Below are 21097 nucleotides of genomic sequence, written 5' to 3' on the forward strand. Positions count from 1 at the left end.
TGGTTGGTCAAAAAAAATGTGAACAAATTCATAGTATAGTGTAATTAAAAAGTGATAGTATAGCATGTCAAAAAAAAGGTCATAGCATAGTAAGTCAAAAGAGTGATGCAAAGTAGGGGTGGGAATCACCAGAGGCCTTACGATACGATATCATCACGATACTTATGTCACGATACGATATTATTGCGATTTTAAACATATTGCAATATTCTGCGATATATTGCAAATGATTACCTTTTTTCCAACTTCAAATTTTTCCCAATTTCAAATGATGTCCCCAAAAGGAAACTTTGTCAACATCATTTTTATCTAAAAAGATGCATTTCTCCGTTTGTTCATCTCACTTCAATTGTATTGCTGCAAAATCAGATTGTCAAGCAGACATACTGACCAACACATATATAATAAAAGATCGATACTTGGCGTCTGTGTATCGATACAGTATTGCCACAGAAAATATTGCGATACTATGCTGTATCGATTTTTCCCCCACCCCTAATACAAAGTCACAGAATAGTATATTAAAAGTCATAGTATAAAATTTTATAAAAATGCAAATAAAAGTCATAGTATAGTATGTCATAAATATGTCATAGTATAATGTCATAAAAACGTCATAAAAAGTCATAGTATAGCATGTCTTAAAATATATAGTATTTTATAAAAATGTAAACAAAAGTCATAGTATGTCGAACAAAGTGAAAAAAGTCATAGTTTAGCATGTCATAAAAGTCATAGTATAGCATGCTGAAAAATGTCATAGTATAGTATGTCGAAAAAAGGGATAAAAAAGTAATATTATAGCATGTAAAAATAAGTGATAATATAGTATGTTGAAAAAAGTCATATTATAGCATGTTGAAAAAAAGTGATAATATAGTATGTTGAAAAAAGTCTTATTATAGTATGTCGAAAAAAAGTGATAAAAAAGTCATAGTATAGCATGTTGAAAAAAGTGAAAAAAGTCATAGTATATAGCATGTCGAAAAAAAGTGATAAAAAAGTCATAGTATAGTATGTTGAAAAAAGTGATAAACAAGTCAAAAAAAGTCAGTGATGACAAAATCATAGTATAGTATGTTGAAAAAAGGTCATAGTATACTATGTTGAAAAAAGTCACAGTGTAGTACATTAAAAAGTGATAAAAAGTCAAACTATAATACGTTGAAAAAGTGATAAAAAGTCATATTATAGCATGTCAAAAAAGTCATAGTATAGTATATTGAAGAAGTGATAAAAACAGTCATAGCATAGCATGTCGAAAAAAGTGATAAAAAAGTGATTGTATAGCATGTCGAAAACAGTCATATAATAGTATGTCGAACAAATTTAAACAAATGTTGTAGTATAGGATTTCTTTAAAAAGTCAGAAAAGGTCATAGTGTAGTACGTCATAAAACAGTCATTAAAAATCACACTATAGTATCTCATAAAAAAGTCGTTAAGCATATAAACCAGAACAGGACACACAATGCAGACACAGGGAGGAGTTCCACAATTTATTCACAAAAAACAAGTAAAATGTGCAACAAAGTGAATAACTGGTGAACAGGGCGTCTGGGCATGGAGCCGGTGTCCAGGTGTAGTGAATTGGGGATCCGAGCGAGGACAGTGGTGAACAAAGAAGAGGCTGAGCGTGGCAGATGTGCAGGTGAATGTGGCAGGGCTAAAGGGAACTAAAAAAAGGCAACAATCAAAATTCAGTATATATAACATTACTATGTCATAAAAATTTAATTAAAAGTCATAGTATAGAATGTTATAAAAAATTAAATAAAAGTAATAGTCTGTCATAAAAAGTCATATTATAGTTTATCATGAAAGTGTAAATAAAAGTCATAGTCATAAAAAGTCATATTATAGTATATCATAAAAAAGTAAATAAAAGTCATAGTATAGTATGTCATAAAAATGTAAAAAAAGACATTGTACAGTATGTCATTAAAAAGTCATAAAAAGACATACAATAGTATAGAATGTCATTAAAAAGTCACACAACATCATAGTATAGTATGCCATAAAAATGTAAACAAAAATTGTAGTATAGTATTTTTTTTTATAAAGTCATAGTGTAGTGTAATAAAAGTCATAAAAAGTCATAGTATAGTTGAATATAAACCAGAACAGAACACATAATGCAGACACAGTTCCTTAAAACAAATAAAATGTGCCAAAAGGTGAATAACTGGTGAACAGGACCGTCTGGGCATGGAGCTGGTGTCCAGGTGTAGTGAATTGGGGATCCGAGCGAGGACAGTGGTGAACAAAGACGAGGCTGAGTGTGGCAGATGTGCAGGTGAACGTGGCAGGGCTAAAGGGAACAATAAAAAAGGCAACAAGCAAAATTCAGTATATACTGTATAACAGTAGTATGCATAAAAATGTAAATACAAGTCATAGTATAGAATGTTATAAAAAAATTTAAATTAAAATCATAGTATAGTATGTCATAAAAAAGTCATAGTATAGTACGTCTTCAAAAATCATAGTCATCTGTGGCTGGATTGGCTCAGTTGGTAGAGCAGGCGCACATATACTGAGAGGCTTATGTTTCGACGCAGAGGTCCAGGGTTTGAGTCTGACCTGTGATGATTTCCTGCATGTCTTCCCCCTCTCTCTCCCCTTTCTCACCTAGCTGTCCTATCCATTAAAGACGGAAAAGCCCCCCCAAAAAAATCATAGTCATCATATAGTATGTCACAAAGATGTAAATAAGTCATTGTATAATATGCCATAAAAATGTAAAAAAAAAAGTCATAGTATAGTATGTCAATAAAAGTCATAATATAGTATGTCATAAAAAATGTGAGAAGTCATATTATTAGTATGTATTATATATAATAATAAAAAGCCATAAAAAGTAATAGTATTGTATGTCATAAAAAGTAATAGTATAGTATGTCATAAACATGTAAAAAAGTCATAGTATGCATGCCATACTAATGTAAAAAAGTCATCATATAGTAAGTCATAAAAATGTAAAAAAAGCCATGTCATGAAGAAGTCATAAAAATGTCTTAATATTTACCATCATAACATTATTATTATTCTTTTTTTGTTTTTTGTTTTTACCTATAGAATCAGTACAATACACCATTCTCTGCACCTACTTGTCACTGAATCTCAAAGGAAGTGATGACAGATTTCAAAGTAAAGGAAAATTGATTCTATCAGTTCCTCTTCTTCTCCACTAGGAGGAAACCTAGTGCTACTGTATCATTGCTTCCTCTCAGGCCAGTGAAGGACACATCCACAGCAGATTAATCACCTCAACACATCTGAATCACCAAAGAAGCTGGTGTTTCTTCACAGCCCTCTCTCTATTCTCCTGCTCCTCTTTAATGGCCCAGTGCCTTGCTTTTTATAACCAGCTGTCTCTCTCACAGTCTCTCTACTAAGCACATCCAGGCTTGAGGGGGTCCATTAAATGAACGCTCTTTGTTTACAGTTTCTCTTTGTTACCCACCATCATTTTCCTACACAGCTCCCTTTTTTCATATACAATCTCTGGAGATGACTTTGTCAAGGCCAGCTATTTTTATGGCATTGGATATTGGAGGTATCACAGGGAGGCGGTGATAAGAAGAACACAGGGGAGAAAGGATAGAGAGAACTGGAGGATACATATTGCTGGAAATTGGCTGCAAACAGTGCAGTGTGTGTTTTCAGGATGTCAGCGGCAGTATGGAGGCCGAAGAGAGGAGAGGAGTACATATCTTCTTAGTCTTTCTCTCTATCGTTCTATTCCTCATTTCTAAACTGCATGTTGACCTTTGTAGTACCGCCTCCAGGCTGTATGCTTTAACCTTTCCAGTGAGATAGAGGGGGCCCCTGCACTGGGAATACAAGATAAATCACAACGGCTGTCTGTTAATGCGACAGACATAAACACACAGTGGCATGCAGGCACCGTTAAAACCTTTGTCCTTTCTCACAAAACCCTCAGCGTCCCCAGAAACACACACACATACACACGTGCAGATGGCCAAGCCTCCATAAAGATGTTCACAGCATCAGCATCACTGGGCTATTACATCAACAAGTGCACCCTGAATTATTCATCCTTCATTAAAATGCACCATAGGTAATGATAGCCAGTGTGTGCCAGAGTGTTTTGGGGTATGCTTTTTTAAACACAGGGGTCATTAGGAGTCATTTGTGGTCAATTTTGTATGATCAACTATAATCTAGAGAAAGAGAAAAAAAAAATCCCATTTACTTTTTGTGCATTGGGAATTCATGTTGAAAGAGATCAAAGGGGAGAGACAAAAATGAGAGAATCGACATCTACTCGTCTCCATTTGGCTCCCTATGAGAGGAGGAAAATTACTTTAAAGCTGCTGCCTTGATGAAAGAAAAGGGCGTTATGCCAGATGTATTTCTCCAGAGCTGGAATCAACAGTATGAATGACTCAAAGGCAGAGAGAGGGGGAGAGAAAGAACATTTGTTTGAGTGAACCTAATGGGGGATTTTGGTGAGGAAGGAGAGTGCTATTTGACAGCAGTGAACAAAAAAGCGATTCCCCTGTCAGGAGATGTGACTGGTTCAACACTCAGCACTGTTATGTCCGGTGTGGGCATACAAAAATACAGCAGATGTCATCAGATAGTGAGCTCATTTGCAGTATCAGTCTGGGGGTTTTATCAGAAAGAGTACCATCAATATGTCTATCGCAAAATTTGGTGTCATATTCATCCACAACTTTGTTTTTTATAGGACAAGTGCAGAATAGGTCATGAAAATGAAATAGCCTCCAAACGTCCCATTAGTTTCTCTCACCTCAACCAGCACTGTCATTTTTCTGACAGAGCTGTCAAAGCGTCGAGCTAACCATCCTAGTTACACATAAAGCAAATAGAAATGAAAACATTGTCAGTGAAAAGACTCATGGGGTAACGGAGACGCCAGAAGCAGGGTGAATCACTTAGCAAGCTGTGCTCCTCCATTCTGCAGCTGCCACCCACCACAACACATCTGCCACTGGGAAAAAAAAACATCCAGATAGAAAACCACATCCCAAAAAATAGCTACATGACACAAAAGATCACTTCTTCAAATTGAAATTCATTTGCAGCCGAATCGGGGTTTCTCCCACTGGGCACAAACGTGTGACTGCCGAAACCCACATACAGGTGGCAAATGCTGGAGACACACAGATAATACACTTAGTTCCAGTAAGACCATTAGATTTCTTTGTGTGGGCCCAATGGTTCCACCAATACACCCACCTGTGATATCTCTGGGCAGACACATGCCACTGCTGGGCAAGACACTAATGCGTACCAAATCATCACTTTTTCAACCAACAACGCCTGCCCAGCTCAGACAGTTACTGCTATTCCCCTTTTATTACATTTCCCCAGGATTTCATATTATACATGCTGAACTCCACAGAAAGGAGTCAAAGCTCATTTCTTGAGCTGAAATGTCTACAGAAGGGGGATCATCTACGGCAGGCTGAATATTGCATCAACAATTGCTACGGGCTTTGTTGATATGAGCCACATGGTAACAAATCATGAAATTATTTACACGGACCATGCCAGGAATCAGTGACTTGCTTTAGGGAGGGTGTATCGAATGGTGTTAAATATTGATTTTTTTTGCCTTTTTGTTTGAAAGCAACAAGTGCTTTTGTAGTCTGCACATTAACTTTTACCTATAAACATAAGGATTCTATTTAGCAACACTTTATCTATTATTTCACTTTGCTCAGATGTTTGAGTTTAAATGAAACCATGATGAGTGATATTTCCAAGCTTTATTCTTTAAATTGCAGGGATAGATTGTTCATCTTTCATTGCAGTCGGTAGTTGTTCTAGGTGTGACAAGTATAGTTATTATACAGTGCTAGGGGTGAGCGATATAGATAAAATCCTGTTACTGTACATGTAATTTCAAATGATCATATCCAGTGGTGTTTCAGGTGGAAACAAACTGAAAATTACACAATTTTACAGATGCTTGAGATCCTGAAAGCCTGTTCTTGACCAGGTTATATCCCCTCTGAATAATAACACACACAGGAAGCAAAAAAGCATCTTGTCTGACAAGCTAGGAGTTAGACATTTCTTTCCCTCTGGAGAACCACCCCCAAGTTAAATCTGATTGTTTTTTTTTTAACCAGCAGTTTGGTTTATACCAATATCCATTTAATATGGTGTTTAATCTCTAGTTTTTCTGCAAAAGGCATGTGTGCTGTAGAAGATCATTCACATTGTTCATGTTGACTGCAGTTACTATGCTACAAACTACTAACAGACTTCTGCTAACTACGAGCATATGAGGTCACCTGGGAAATAGCCATTAGCCAATCAAATTGCAGAGGGGCAGCAGGCAATCAGGCCCACATGGTATCAAATGTGTGCACTTTCATTGCCAAAGGCTTTGGGCATGCATTGTTGTTTTTCCACACTCGGGGCACTTGACATTGTGAGTGCGGCCTCTGGAGCCAAACTCATTCAGCCACTGACCATAAATTGTATAATAGTGACAAATAACAGCAGTAACTGAGGATTTTTATGTCATGCATTCATCCAGAATTAGATCAATTTCTAAGTTACTGAGTACCATTAAAATGCTAACTTTTTAAAGTTTCCAGCAGGTGGCGCTTTGCCCCAAATTAGTCTTGGCCTCTAATCATATCTGTATATTTTAGGATATTGTATTTTTTTCTGAAAAATCAAGTGAACAAGACTATGAAAGTTTACATCTATGCTAGCGTTACTTGTACAGGATGTCAGTACAAAATTTCATGGCAATTGATGCAACACTCAAAACCACATATGTGAACATGATGGTGCCATCAAAAGTGTCCGATAAAAACTGTGGATACAACAACAGAACAGGAATGTGTTACTGTTATTTAAGCAAATTAATTACATGACAAATCTACTTCATCACATTGGTGCATTAATAATATAAAGCAGTCCTGCTCATTAATTTGAACCATTGGGGTATAAATACCAAAGTATAAACTGTATGGAAATCTCTGACGATTGATGCATTTATAAAAACTCATGGAGACTGTATATCGTTATATCACCCACCGCTACTGTAATGACTTAACAAGTGCATGTACTGCTACTTGTTTCACAGGAAAAAAGTGGACTTACATGATTCTTAATCTGGGATCCTGAATTATTAAAAGCATTGGGAAATGAGCAGAGAAATACATTTCCTCCTTCACAAAACCTTCCTCGGCAGGTGCTATTAGCCTATAATATCTGTATGACAAACCAAAGTCACATTCAGAAAGCAATTTCCAGTCCACAACGCAATCTCAGCCATTAATTGCCTAATGAACAAGATGTTATTCAAGGATACCTTTCCAATGACCACTTAGGAAAAGAAGGAAGAGGACTTAATATGATGGAAATAAGTGTGACAGACTAAACGGTCCCTGCTGAACGCACTGACGCATGCTCTGACCTTCCCTGTCAATCTGGAGGGCAGACAGGGTGGCCATTTATGTTGTGGCGGCAGAGCTCGGGCTGCAGAAACATTTTTCGTCATTACTCCTGAAAAACCTTGTCAGAAACCCAGAGCTGTCTGACCACCTGCCTGCAACCACCTGTGAAAGGGAAATAACAATAAAAAAAAGAAAAATCAGAGAGTCAGGAGGCGTGGAACATTCTCAGGAACATTTTATCAGGCTGTGCAGTCTCCCGTGTATCATTGTGAATGCTATATACTTATGGTCATCTGGACTTCCTGGATCTCAGAGGGGTATTTCAAAAACTCTGGATCAGAGTGTGAGGTGGATAGATGGATCAGTGAGCCAGTCAGAAAAATAGCTGCTCAACATGCTTACAATCTTGATTTGATTAACAATGTAGCAAATACCTAATGTATTCCTTTACTCAATTAGAAGAGCCTGACATTTCAAAATGTTGCAGGTCATAATGCTTGTCATTATGCTTGATGCATCAGTAAAATTAAGTTACCAAAACATTTCCTGTCGTCACTTCATTTGTTACCAAAAGAATATGAAAAAAGTTGTATGAATAAAAAAAGGCAAAACTACAATTATGACATTTTTAATGACATTATTTGTAAAACCTTGCATCAATGTCAAATTCCATGAGCTCATATTTGTATTCGACAGGACAGCCAAGCCTTTGAAATCGTTTTTTTTAATAAATGTACCCAGGTATTCACTCACTTCAGCTCGCGCCACTAGATTTAGCTGCGTGGAAAAATGACAAGCAGCACTGATAGAACGCCAACGAGTTTCAGGATTTATGTCTTCCCTGTCAATTTTCTCAATGTGTATATGTGGTTGTTTTAAATAAGTCATTGACTAAATCCATTCATGTACAGCAGAGATGTCATCACTAGCATTGTGTGTCTTTTTGTTTCTGAAATCCCTGGAATAACAGATCCAATGATTACCTAGTTTAAGAAGACAGGGGCAGTGAAGAAGTAAGCTACCAAGTATGCTTGTCATTTCACAACATGGGACAGAGTTAACAGACAACAAGTGTCGTGGGGCCAAATGTGATTGTGTCACTTTAAAGTGACGAGAATCTGGAGACAATTAGTGGATAAATGATCTGCTCCGCCCATAGGTTATCATCAACAACATGCCCCCTGGGTCACTCAAGTCCCCTTCAGGGAACATGATCGAAGCAATGAGCCAAGGTGAGACATTTACTATGGTAACAAACAGGAAGTGCCTCAAAGCTGCTGATTATTCCCACATCACATTTACTGCAGTTACATACATTCACAGGTCGCCCATCACTGAGGTTTAAAATTCATTCCTGCCCATGGAAACAGCAGTTAAATACTACTTAATAACTGCGGCTTTTGTTTATTTTTACATGATCTTCCTCAGCAGAAAAGAGTTTCTCAGTTGAAATGGTAGATGTTACAATTTTCCAGTTTTTATGAGTACTTTTAGGAGTTCTCATCCATGTGGGCTCAAAAGTTGACAATGGCAATTAGATGTTAACATGGCAACTGAGCAAATCTTAGATTCTGCTGATGAAGATCATGATATGATTGAAAGCTGCACACGAGCTACTAAATAGACCTTGGGTTGAGACTTGTGTTTTATTTATAGCCAATAGTTAATTTTCACTGCCTGTCCACAATGCAAAGATCTACATATATCTACAAGTCTTCTTTTTCTAAAAAATAATCTGTCACTGCTGTGGGATTATTTCAACCTTTTTCTTTTCAATCAAGTCAACTAGTTTCAATACTTTTCTCGTATCAAGTGATGTTTTTCTTCTTCTAGTGCAGCAGTTTGACTCATTATGTCTTAAGTAGGACTTTTAGGACTCCATACTCTGAAAGATCCCATGATAAAACTTGAATTATCTGCTGTCAACGAGGGCTAAAATGTAGCCTGGTAACAACATTGTTTACATGTTTACTTTCACAAGCAACATTTGCATGTTTTACTATGTCTTACATGGTGACTCATCATAGCTACAGATAGTTAACCACTTGATGTCAGCATGAGTTTGCTGATAGAAGCTCTGTTTCTATTTCCAGAATGAGTCACCACCTTTCCAACTTTGAGCACCACTTATTTTTCGGTTTTGTTGTTCTTACCGAACAAAAACCACCACATTGCCCCCAGACAATATGTACAGCTGGCCCCATGATACTGACAGACAAAAGACTAAGTCTCTGATTGATGAGAGAAATGAACCCTACACAGCAGAGTTTGAAGCCCCACAGCCACTAGTTGACAGGATTTGAGGGCTGAGTTGGTATCTGCTACATATTTTGTCCTCAGGAGGGGCTACCATGATACAAAGTACTACAAAACCTCTTGTTCTTGTACAAAAACAAACATTTTTTGTAGAAATCCTGCATTTTTAAACAACAACTGATACAGTGAAAACTGCAGACCGCGTGTACGGACGGACATGAATAAGGACTTCGACAGTATACATTGCTTGTAGAGGCTTTGAACATAATAACAGGCATGGTAGAAACTAAGTTCTTCACAATGGCCGGACTTTGGCACGAGAAAGGCATTACAAAAGAAAACAATGAGTATTTGACAAGGTCAGCATAGGTGATTCCAAACTAAACATCACTTTTATACATTGGTTCATAGTAAACCATTTGGCACTGACTACCGTTCCCTTTGTTGGTGTGAGATTAGTGTTTGTTTAAATCATTTGAAAGAAACTCAAGCCACTGACGGGAGGGACCGATGGGGTCAAACACACATGGAGGTAAGACAAAAGGGCATTGACATCAACAGAAAAACTACATCTGGTGTTACTGTCACAATAGAGTTTTCCCTTCTGCACAGGTGTGTCAGATGAGAGTGTGTAGGTGTGTGTGTGTATGTATACAGTATATATGTTATGTGTATGTGTTTAAGTCCACTTCTAGTGTGGACCAGACTTATGTTTTGACCCAAACCTGCTTGGATCCCTTTTCAATTTACATACTTTTGAGTCCTTCCTTTCCAGCTCCCTTCAAAAAAATGAACGTCACAGTGAGGTGACACTGCTCAGGTATCTATATTTCCACAGGAAACATCCATCTACATAAGCAAGTGGGTTCGAAAGGAATCCTGTTTTGACTGCTAACCCTTAGTCTGCGGTTAAGTCCGCGTTCATTTGACCCCGTCTCCCCTCCATGGTTTTTATCGAGGGGTGTGTTCGGGGTATGCTCAGCATTCATGCCATGGTTTCCTTTCCTGGGAGTCTCCTGTCGTTGAATGTGTGCATGTTAATGACCTCCTCTGTCTTAACGATGACGGGCGGCTGAGGCTTCTGTTTGAGGCGGCGTTTGCATTTCAGAGACACACGAAGCTCATCCATCATGGCGCTGCAAAATGATCGCTGCAGAAGGCAACAGGAAAGAGGGAAAAGTTATTGCTGGCACCATGCTGTTTTGCCACACTAGACAAATCTATTAATTTTTTTTCTACATACAATATGCATTCATTGGTAACATTGTGGTGGGGCTATATTCATGTCCATACTAATTATATTTCAATGCATATTTTCTTAAGACAATGGTGTGTTCCAAAGCCTTTTTATCCTCCCTTTTTTAAGTATTGCTTCCGTTTGTATCATATAACAATACACGGCCAAAAGTATGTGGACACTCAAACATCACCCCTTTATGTTGAACATTAAAAAAACAAACTATAAAAACAGTTCCAGAACAAAAGTACACAAAATGATGTAGAAATAAGCTTTATAGCTTTACTATCACACTAAGGTCTGAATGGTGTTTCAGAGCCTTTTGCACCCTGCCAAGAACTAAGAGAAACATTCAACACTTGCAATTTTTGGAAAATTAAAATATATTGAATAAAGGACTAAATATCCACTTCAGCAGATTAAATCCCAAAATATTGGTACCTTCTTTTAAAACATAAATCACCCCCTCACAGTGACGCGTGTTATGTAACATCAGTGATATGTGCCTCTGTCATCCCTGCATTGTATGTGGTGTGAAATCCTATAAAATGTCAATATGCTTTTGCATCAACGTTGCCAAGACAAATTCTCATGCATTCACTCTCTGATTATGCAAAATCTAATTCAAATTCTTAGAGGGTGTAGGAGGATATGAAAGAGGAAGGAGAGCAGTAAAATATGAAGCTATTATTTTTCTGTTTGTGTATGTGCGTAGGTGTGTGAGATGGATATCTGTAGGTGGCTTATGCACCAGGTATTTTTGTTTTTCTCTCAATTTTTTACATATATTTGTCTGGCGCATGAATGAGATATTTCGCACACTTGGGAAGATGAGTGATTACAGAAGTAGAGAGGGGCAGGAAAGGGTGAGAGAAAAAGAAACGGTGAAAAACAATGAGGAGGGATATGGATTAGAGTGATGGAGAAAAGAAGGAGAACGAAGGGGGTAAAAAAGGGGGTTGGCAGGGAAAGAAAATAAAAAAAGGCTTGTTGTCTGCATGCAAATTGCTAGCACCTTGGCAGCCTAGAGATTGTGGCATTTGCAAATTATCTGAATATTATGACCCAGTCTTGCGGCTCTTGATTAATGATAGCTGAGATGTGTTCTGAAACATATGCAGACCTTAAAAAAGCCAGAAACTAATTACTATTGCAATAAAGTAACATGCCGCTGGGCTGTGCTAATTCTGTAGATGTAAATAATTAAAACAAGCTATCAAAAGAACTTTCACAATTATCTGGGAACATCATTGTATGAGTTAAAGAACACTAAAATATATACTCCACACTTTGTGATGAATCATGTGCGCTCAGTACTAAAATAGAGCACAGATTAAACAGTCTGTAATATATTCAGTCTTTTGCTAGAAAGAAACATAACTAGAGGGGCGGGGTGGGTGGCTGCAAATATGCTGCACTGTGCGCATGGTGAATGTCTTTAGACAAATCTCGAGATTAAAGGATAAATTCACATTTTCTTAAGTCTGTCTTACAAACAACACTCACATGCAGTTTTTGTTTGCTGTAATGATTCCTCTCGTCCATACTGGCTGTGCAGAGATCCCATCCTGATGTGGCATACAATTAAGAGATGGGGGAAAAAATCCACAGTCCATGCAAAAGTGCAAGGGATTACTTCACAGCCGGTATGGACAGAAGGAACAGTTACAGCGACCAATGACTCGTACATATGGGCATTTGAGTATTGTTTCATCACCAACTCATTCTCAAACCTGCAAAAAAGAACAAACATGCAAACTAAAAATGCACTACAAGTGTACAATACAGTATGTATGTTTTATTTGATAGTTTGGTTTAATTTCTCAAATTTATGGTTTGCTTTACCTTAAATGATGAAATTCCGAATAACTATCATCTTTAAGACAAATTGGCAAAAGCTTTAATTCTTAACATGCATCAGAAAAGACTCCAGTACCTTTTCCAGCTGGGCATTCTGCTTAGACTTGTAAAGCACCTCCCCTACAGCCACAAACACTGACAGCACCAGTCCTGCAGCCAGCACGATGAAGATCCCGCCGATGTTCTGCACCCCCAGAGCGCTGGCCTCTTTGCTCTCCTCCTCGGGACAGCCGTTCCCTCTCCACCACTTTTCCTTCATCATGTGCAGCTTCCCTTCCTCCTGCAGCTGCAGAATGGCTATCGTGATCTTGTCTCTGTATGGAGAGCCTGTGAGGAGACATGAGATTAGCGAGCCCGGATAATAGCAGGATATGATAAAACCAGATTATGCCTTGCAAAGTTATTGTTGAGTTTATGTGTATATTTAACCAGCGGTGGTGGGTGTACTGTATGAAACACACTCTGGCTTGCATGTGATCATATAACCTGTCATGTTATTGTTGGCTGCTTAGAGGGAGTTCTTTTGTAAGTCCTTCTTCAAATCCCACTAATCCCTATATTCACGAAGTGATTCCAAAATTCTCACTCCTCTCTGCAGTGTGTGAATTATAATGCACAGGGAGTTGGCAACAAAGACTTGGCTTTGTGTATCAGAGCTGCTGTTGATTCTGACGAATTAGCTGCTCTTTGCACACGCTTTCATATGCCATAAATTGTGCGTATAAACAGGAAAAAAACAGAGAAGCCCAGCGGAGTCTACTTTACAAGGGTGCATATGTGTTTGGGATTAAATGTGTGTATCTGAGATAGGGTTGCCCTATCAGTGTGTTTTTATGCATGTTAGTGTCATTATGAGTAAAAGAACCCAAATCCGCAGACAGTGGGAAGGCGCCAGAATTAGCGACAAGGCATTAAGGCGCAGCGGGTGCTGGCTTGATCAAAGGAGGAGTAATCGTTGTGGAGTACCCGAGTGGGGTCGTGTTCCTCTCCCATCCACAGCAACACACGGCCAAATGAGACGCAGCGCACCCTGCCCGAACCAGGCCAGGGAAGATTAATATTTACTGTGAGCATTCATGTTTCATTTATAAACTGGTTTAAAAGCTTGTTAGTGTATTGATATGATTACAAACTCATACATAATTAAGCCTGGTTGCACATGCACATTCATGTGCTTATTTAGAGTGACTTAAAGGAGGTTAAACAGTAGTAAAATGTAAAATAATTATAATACCGACAGATGATAGAAATCATTTTACGAACATGGGAACATTTTGAGCTAAAACTTCGGGGGGAATTAATTCAATATGGCCCCAGGTAGCATCACTTTGTCTGTTGCTCTCATACAGTTTTGCCTGTCAGCCCCTTCAGATGATTCCCTCTCTGTCTCATCTATCATGTATCTGCTACCATCCATCATTCTTTCATCTCCATGTCTCTGTGTATTTAGACTGACAAAGGGGACATTAATACAACAATGGAAAATTACACAAAGTGCAGCTGATTTTTGAATAGCATAAGAGTCTTTGCTTCTTTGATCATGACATGTTTTTGAGTGTACCAGTGGTGTGCTTCTGGGTGTATGTGCTGTTCTATGTGACATGCACACTTTGAGACATATATGTTACATCCATCCATTCTGTGTGTATGTACAGTAGATATGACTGCATATTCAGAGCTGTGCATATCTACTGTACATGCACAGAATGGAATGTGAAAAGCATATGCTTGCTTCATTTGAAGATGAGAAATCTATCAAGTATCCCAGTCCCCTGGTTCTGGCTCCCCTCATATTTCAAATGATTAATGATGGCCTAACAAAGCAGGCCTTGGATAAATGCTAATAGGATGGGTCCTTAGAGAGGAGGATATGGAAAGCGGGGCCCAGGCAAATGGAAAAGCGCTGTGCTTGACACACTGTGCATACACAACTACCTGACAGATGTTCAACAGCAGAGGACATCCATCACTCCCACACTGTCTGGCTTCAAGTATTAATGTGATCATAGTTTAAGTTGATAGCCGTAGATGACGCATTTGCGTTTTGGGAACAGGACGTGTGAAAACCGTCAAGCACTAAAAGGTTAAGACTTATTATACGACTTGCTCTGGTTTATTGCTGTAACAGCCCTACAGGGAATGCACTGCTAAACAGTGTTGAGCAGGGCAAAAGTTATAGTCTAGAGGTTGACATGAAGGCTGAGGTCTTCATGGTGTTTGGGACAAGGAAACAAGGGGAAACAAATAAAATAGTCCTATTCTTCCAAGACGACATCTGGCATGAAAATGGAACTCACTTTGAATTAATGATGCAATTAACGAGACCTCTTCTATTACAGCAGAAACATTTTAGAGGCTTTATTTCTGAAATATTGAGCAATGAACATCAGAATTAGAGATTGAAATGAGTTAGAGGGCAGTAATAACTTTGAAAGCGGACATTTTTAATCATTTTTCATGCATTAAAATACTAAACCACTTATCGCGGAATTGAAGTGATTTGGGGTATATTTTGTAGTCATACGGTATATTTGATACGCTATATCACCACATGAATGGAAATAGAGCTGATCCACGTTCTAGGTCTGTGTGTCCATCTCAAGGACATCAGTGTAAGCACTTCTGCACTTACGGCGCCACAGTGGGACTATATTTCACAGCATAACCTCAGCTTTGTTACAGCCACGGCAATCATGGCATCCCTGCAGATCCATAACTGGCCCATACTCATCAGCAGTAGCCGGGTCCAGATGTGGATGGCCAGAATTAATCCTCCATATTTTGATGGCCTTCATATCACTGGTGATATATGTGGCTATTACAGCTGGTTGCAATGCTCTCTGTGGCCTCGTCATGACCACTCTAACCTCTGTGACATGAGGATTGAAACCATCGCCAGCTTTCCCTGGAGTATCAGGATTGTAAGCAGCATGTTAATTAACCCTGAAAAGACTGAACAAAACTGTTATCATTATACTGAAAGTGGAAATGGTTTTGGTTCTTCCGTCTCATCATAGGATAATGCAATTTTTTGACAAAAGCTGGATCAAATAAGCAGGTTTGGAAAGTTCTTAGTGCTCATTTTATACTCTCTGAAGAGAGGCTTTGTTCTTGTGGTTCAATGCTCAGACATAATTCAGACTGTGTCAAGTAAGTCACAGGGAATTGCACTAAATTGACTTACTGGTTGCTTTCTGTGATTGTTTCACTGTCTTACACTCACTGCCTTACGTGACTGCAAAGTAGGCTAAAACACACCGTTAAAAATCATTATGGCTAGAAAAAACCAAAGGGCGCCTGTTTCTTTAGCCCTGGGCACATTTTAACCTTATCCATAAATTCAACCTCTTCAGCCATTCACTTTTCATTAAGATAAACCTTTTACACCTCGCACTGTTGAAGCATTATACCTGTGACCCCATCAATAAAGGTCAACCTTTTCATTCTCAGAGCTTCTCAATCATCCACACTACATGCATATACCTTTATCTGTTGCATAGTATCTGCAGTATCTCTCTCTGACCTAAATCTTTTCAAATGTTTTCATAAACACATCAGGCAGCCGCACAGAGGCATACAGAGGTTTGAGGTTATTTACCCATAGGTGTTCCCACTCCGTAGGCTTTGGAGTCTATGAGGCCTCCGATCTGTGTGAGGTTGCAGTTGCGCTGGGTGACAAACTCAATGGTGGTGGACTCCATGAGGAAAGCATAGTCTGAGGTCAAGGCGCGCTGGATGCCCTCATCCACGTTCTTGACCATCACAGATTGCCTCCTGCTGTTCATGAACTCCCACATCTTGTCGTAGGTGGAGATTTTAGTTTTCTACAAGATAACAGAGAATAGAAGGGGAATGAGATTGGTGCCGGTATTAGGAATAAATGTGGTGGTCAACACTAAATTCTTCAGCTATGATCATTTTGTTTGTTTGTAACATTTTATTACACAGACTATTCGTTTAAGATCATGGATGTAATCCAGCGTTTGTTTTCAAATTTTATCTCATTGATATCAGCCTCACTGTTTGCTGTTCACTATCGTAACATCGAGCTACTGCTAATGCAAACGGAACATTTCCTACTGATGCTAGTTCACAATAAAAGTGTTCAACTGGCAAAACAGGTGGTGGCTTTTATTGTGAAACAGTCACAGGAAATACAATACATTTGTCACCAAGGTTAGTGCTAAACATGATTTCATAAAAAATGCATCTAGAAAACAGAACATGGTAATTTTTTGATAGCAGATCAGTTTTAAATATTGAAATAATTATTGAGTGACTCCTTTAATTAAAAAAAATGAGTTTGTTTAGCTGCACAGTAAACAGATACAGCAGTTGCTCTTGTGTTGTATTTACGAAAAAAGTAGCTGCTTAAAGAGTTTTCTGGGGTATTAAACAACACTTGCTGTTATGTAAATATGTAAATATGTAAATGTAATAAGTGAGAAAGAAGGATTCTTCATAAAACCACCCTGTAAACACCCTGGGGGACCCAGCTACCTTGAAGAAGGTCATGGTGGCGCCGTCCTCCACCACCCCGTACAGGATTTTAGTTTGCTTGGCCAGGTCATCGGCCGAGTCTATGGGCGACTCCATCCTCTCCACAGTGAGGAAGGCAGCCAAGTTGGCCGTATATGAGGAAATGATGATGAGGGTGAAGAACCACCAGATGCCTCCCACTATTCGAGTCGACAGGGCCTTGGGCATGAGCTCTGAGCCTGGTGTGAGGGAGGTGGCAGGAGGCATTTTTTATTTTTAACATGTAAAAAAAGAATCAAGATTAGATTTGTTTTCAGCTCAGGCAGATGCAACACTCTCTTCAAGAAGAAATCACTTGAGAGAGCTCTCTAAAGAAGATGACTGTTGGATTTCAAACTAGGGAAATGATCTTGTCTTAGTCACAAGTGAGCGCTTTAAATAATGCAGGAAATGCAGAACAACACTATTTAAAAATGTCTCCTGAGAACAAGGTGTTTGCATAAATCTATCCTAGAAAATCAAACAGTGACGGGCTGTTTAGGCCAGACAGTCATGTACCCAAGGTAACCTCACATCCTGACTCCACACCCCACTGATCTCTAGGTGCTGATGGGCCAAGGGCAAGAGGAGAGGACGCTGGGTATAATAGTACTATCATTACTTTGATAAAGAGCATAATAATAATCATAGCCACGCTATTTGAGCTGCTGTTGATAAAAACATTGATTAACATTTCTTCAAAATGTCATCTCTAAGTGGTATTTGAAGCTACCCTGTATACACATATATTCTGTGTTCCTATGAGCTAAATTGATTAAATAAATAAAAAACATGACATGCACATTTAGTCTAAGTTCTGTCTTCCTATTGGTGGACCCCCAGAGTTCTCTCTCTGTTGCCGCTGGCTTGGACAAAACAACCCAACCCTCAGAGACAGTGGGATAAAGAGAGCTTCAGCTCTACAGAGCAACAGCAGCCACAGACTGAGGCAACTACCTTGCTGCATGAGAGCCCCAACTCCAAACCAGAAACTATTGAGCAGCGTAAAATTGTTTTCCACTACATCCGAGTCTGGGTTGCATGGATGCGGGTTGTACCACTCGTAAGGGCTAAACCTATAAAAGGAGAGAGCACAGAGACACATATGTCAGCACAAAGCAATGAACAGTATGTTCCCCGCTGCAGATTAAACAGCACATAAAACATACATTTCAAAACATTGAGAGCAGGAACAAAAGGAATGTAAATGTGTGGGAATCCTGTGTTGTGGCTTCAGGGTCGGAAGCTCCTGCAGAGACCAAAGCAAATCATTCTGGCTTTCGCAGAGATCAACTTATTGGCATATTCAAATGCCATCAGTTTATTGTGAGAACAGATCAATAGGCTGGGATAACACTGTCACTGGTGATAATGTCCCAGTACGTGATGATCTTTGGAGCTCATTTGGATTCACTGACTCATGAGCCTTAATGTGTTTCCCCGAGCAACTGCAATCACCTTTACTCTGCGAATGCCACGTCCTCCTCACACCCCCGACATGGGACTTGCTTCTTCTTTTTTCTCCTGGTTTCCCAATAGCCGTCTTTGTTCTTCCACCCCCTAGCTGCTTTATTCTTTTCTCACACTCCCGTCACATCTTCATCTATTTTCCCCATCCTGCACCATTCCCACCCCAACACCGCATTTCCCCCCTGATTACCTTGCATCGCCTATGAACCTCCCCCTTTTACCACGAGCCTCCCACAGCCTGCCTAGGCTGATTGTCAGTGTCTCCAGGTCAGTCGTGGACATTTCTCATTTATTATCCTAAGCAAAAGTGGCATGGCATTAGCACAGGGTGATTGGGTTAGTGTTAAGCATCAGGAACTGATTGAGTTTGTGCTGAAGTGGGTGATAGCAGGAACATTGCTTATGCAGAGTTGAGGGGCCCATCAGGTAAGGCTGTTTAGCAGCTCCCCCCCCCAACATGCGGCATGCTAATAAGCCCACGGGTGGAGTCTTAAAGGTTCAGACTGCGACGAAATCTGATGCCATGTGTCAGCTGCAGCTTTTAGAGACGCACAGAGACATATATAGATATATACTGTGTATACAAGGCACAGAGCAGTATTTCACATTACCAAACCAAATGTTACATGGCGGCAGTTTTATAGTAGCACTATTTGCTACAGATACAGCATTATTGCTGATCTACATACAGATATGTCATTTGATCTCTCCTTGTTGTTGAAGCAGCCTAATTAACAGCCTTATTTAACAAGCATTGTAAACGTGCAACATTTTTGTCATTTTACTCTGCCTTTACAGCTATTTGCTATGCCATCCCCTTGAGAATCATCTACCTGGACATGGTTGTGATGACACACAATAATTCTTGCTGTCAGCCCCATCAGGATGTCGGATTTGCTGGAATGTCAATGAGCTCGGTCTCCTTGGAACCATAGGCAACTGAAACGGCACAATGGCCTTGTGGATGTGCAGAGTGCAGTGTGTGCGCTTGCATGTGTTCGTATAAGTGTGTGGTTTTATGGCTGTGTGCATCAAGCCTCTGGTGCATGAATGTTTGCGCATGTGCCTTTATAGCTGTGTGCATTTGTCCGTGGCTGCAACTGTGTATTTGCATTTGCTCAACCAAATCCATCTCAAAGTCAAATGTTTTTGGGGATGATTTATTTACGTTGCCGTTTACAGAAAAACAATGTTGAGCTGCAGCTGGAGGCCAATTGTGAGTGACACCTGATATGTGCCATATGAGTGTAAATCTATACAACATGCTCTTGATTGGATTGCGTTTGTCCCTCTCAGTGACTACACATGTATTCTGTATGCAACAGGCCAAGTGGCTCCTCTGGATGACCTTTGCCTGCAGCCGGCCCGTATTCCTGCGGGCTGTGTTTTGCACACCGATCACCAGGAAAAAGGGGACGTGAAACATGCAGACGTAAGGTCACCTCCTCACATAGAGCACAAGGGACATGTCGAATTGTGCACAGAATTCTAAAAAGATCCCCCCCCCCCTTTTCCTGTTCCACTTCTCCTTCGTCCGTCCCCGGCCACAATAACACAACACGCTCCCTCCATTAACTGTCTGTTGGATTCAATTACTCTGGCTGGCATTATAGATCTGCTGCCTTTCTTCTCTCAGGCCAAGTGAAGAGGCTGTGTTGGGGGGTGTTAAAATCACAGGCGTCTGGGACCAAACTGCAACATCCTGTAATTACATGTAAACATTTTATAATGCAATTTAAATCATTTATTCTTCTTGGCAGGTGGACATTTTCTAGACTGGAAGAGGTTTTGCGATCTGAGAGAATACAATTTTGTTAATAAATAGAGGAATCAATTCAACCACAAACAGAGCTAGAAGGAACCACTAAGTGAAATGTATTTCTCTGGAGCTTGAAATGAGATATGTTATTTAATCAGAAAAGATGGTGTGTGTGTGTGTGTGTGTGTGTGTGTGTGTGTGTGTGTGTGTGTGTGTGTGTGTGTGTGTGTGGAAAGCAGTTCAAAGACTTGAATCCCTGGTGAGATTGAAGGTGTCTAGTGTTTTATTGTGCAAAACCAGACCTTCATAAGCTCACTCCACTCACTCTATTTGCAGGGGATTAAAGATAAAAAATAATATACTCTGCTTTTGGGGGATTGACCAATCAATCGGTGGCCGTCCAATCAATACTACAATTATGAGAAAACTAACTCAGCGAACTGAAGAAGAAAACACTGTACTTCAGATTTAAACTTTGCTGAATATTTTTACACATAGTGTAAGGACAAGCAATATTTATTGCCATAGTGGGCAAAAAAGAGGCACAATGCATGCATGCAGACAAGAGCATTATAATTTAATAAA

General features: G+C 39.4%; 1 protein-coding gene across 2 annotated transcripts in view; it reads right to left on the bottom strand.

Moving 5' to 3' along the window:
* Nucleotides 1–1486: 1486 nt before the first annotated feature.
* Nucleotides 1487–21097, bottom strand: part of LOC120546833 (glutamate receptor ionotropic, kainate 2-like) — a 61633-nt gene continuing 42022 nt past the window's right edge. For both annotated transcript variants that reach the window (XM_039782059.1, XM_039782058.1), the window contains exons 12-18: nucleotides 18241–18359; nucleotides 17266–17483; nucleotides 16364–16589; nucleotides 12842–13092; nucleotides 10714–10818; nucleotides 2200–2311; nucleotides 1487–1676 (exon numbers count right to left, since the gene is read on the bottom strand). In XM_039782059.1, coding sequence (XP_039637993.1) covers nucleotides 1504–1676; nucleotides 2200–2311; nucleotides 10714–10818; nucleotides 12842–13092; nucleotides 16364–16589; nucleotides 17266–17483; nucleotides 18241–18359 — 1204 coding nt within the window. In that variant the 3' untranslated portion in view covers nucleotides 1487–1503. The remainder of the gene's footprint in view (nucleotides 1677–2199; nucleotides 2312–10713; nucleotides 10819–12841; nucleotides 13093–16363; nucleotides 16590–17265; nucleotides 17484–18240; nucleotides 18360–21097) is intronic.

Source organism: Perca fluviatilis, chromosome 18 (assembly GCF_010015445.1).
Source record: "Perca fluviatilis chromosome 18, GENO_Pfluv_1.0, whole genome shotgun sequence".
Classification (NCBI taxonomy): domain Eukaryota; kingdom Metazoa; phylum Chordata; class Actinopteri; order Perciformes; family Percidae; genus Perca; species Perca fluviatilis.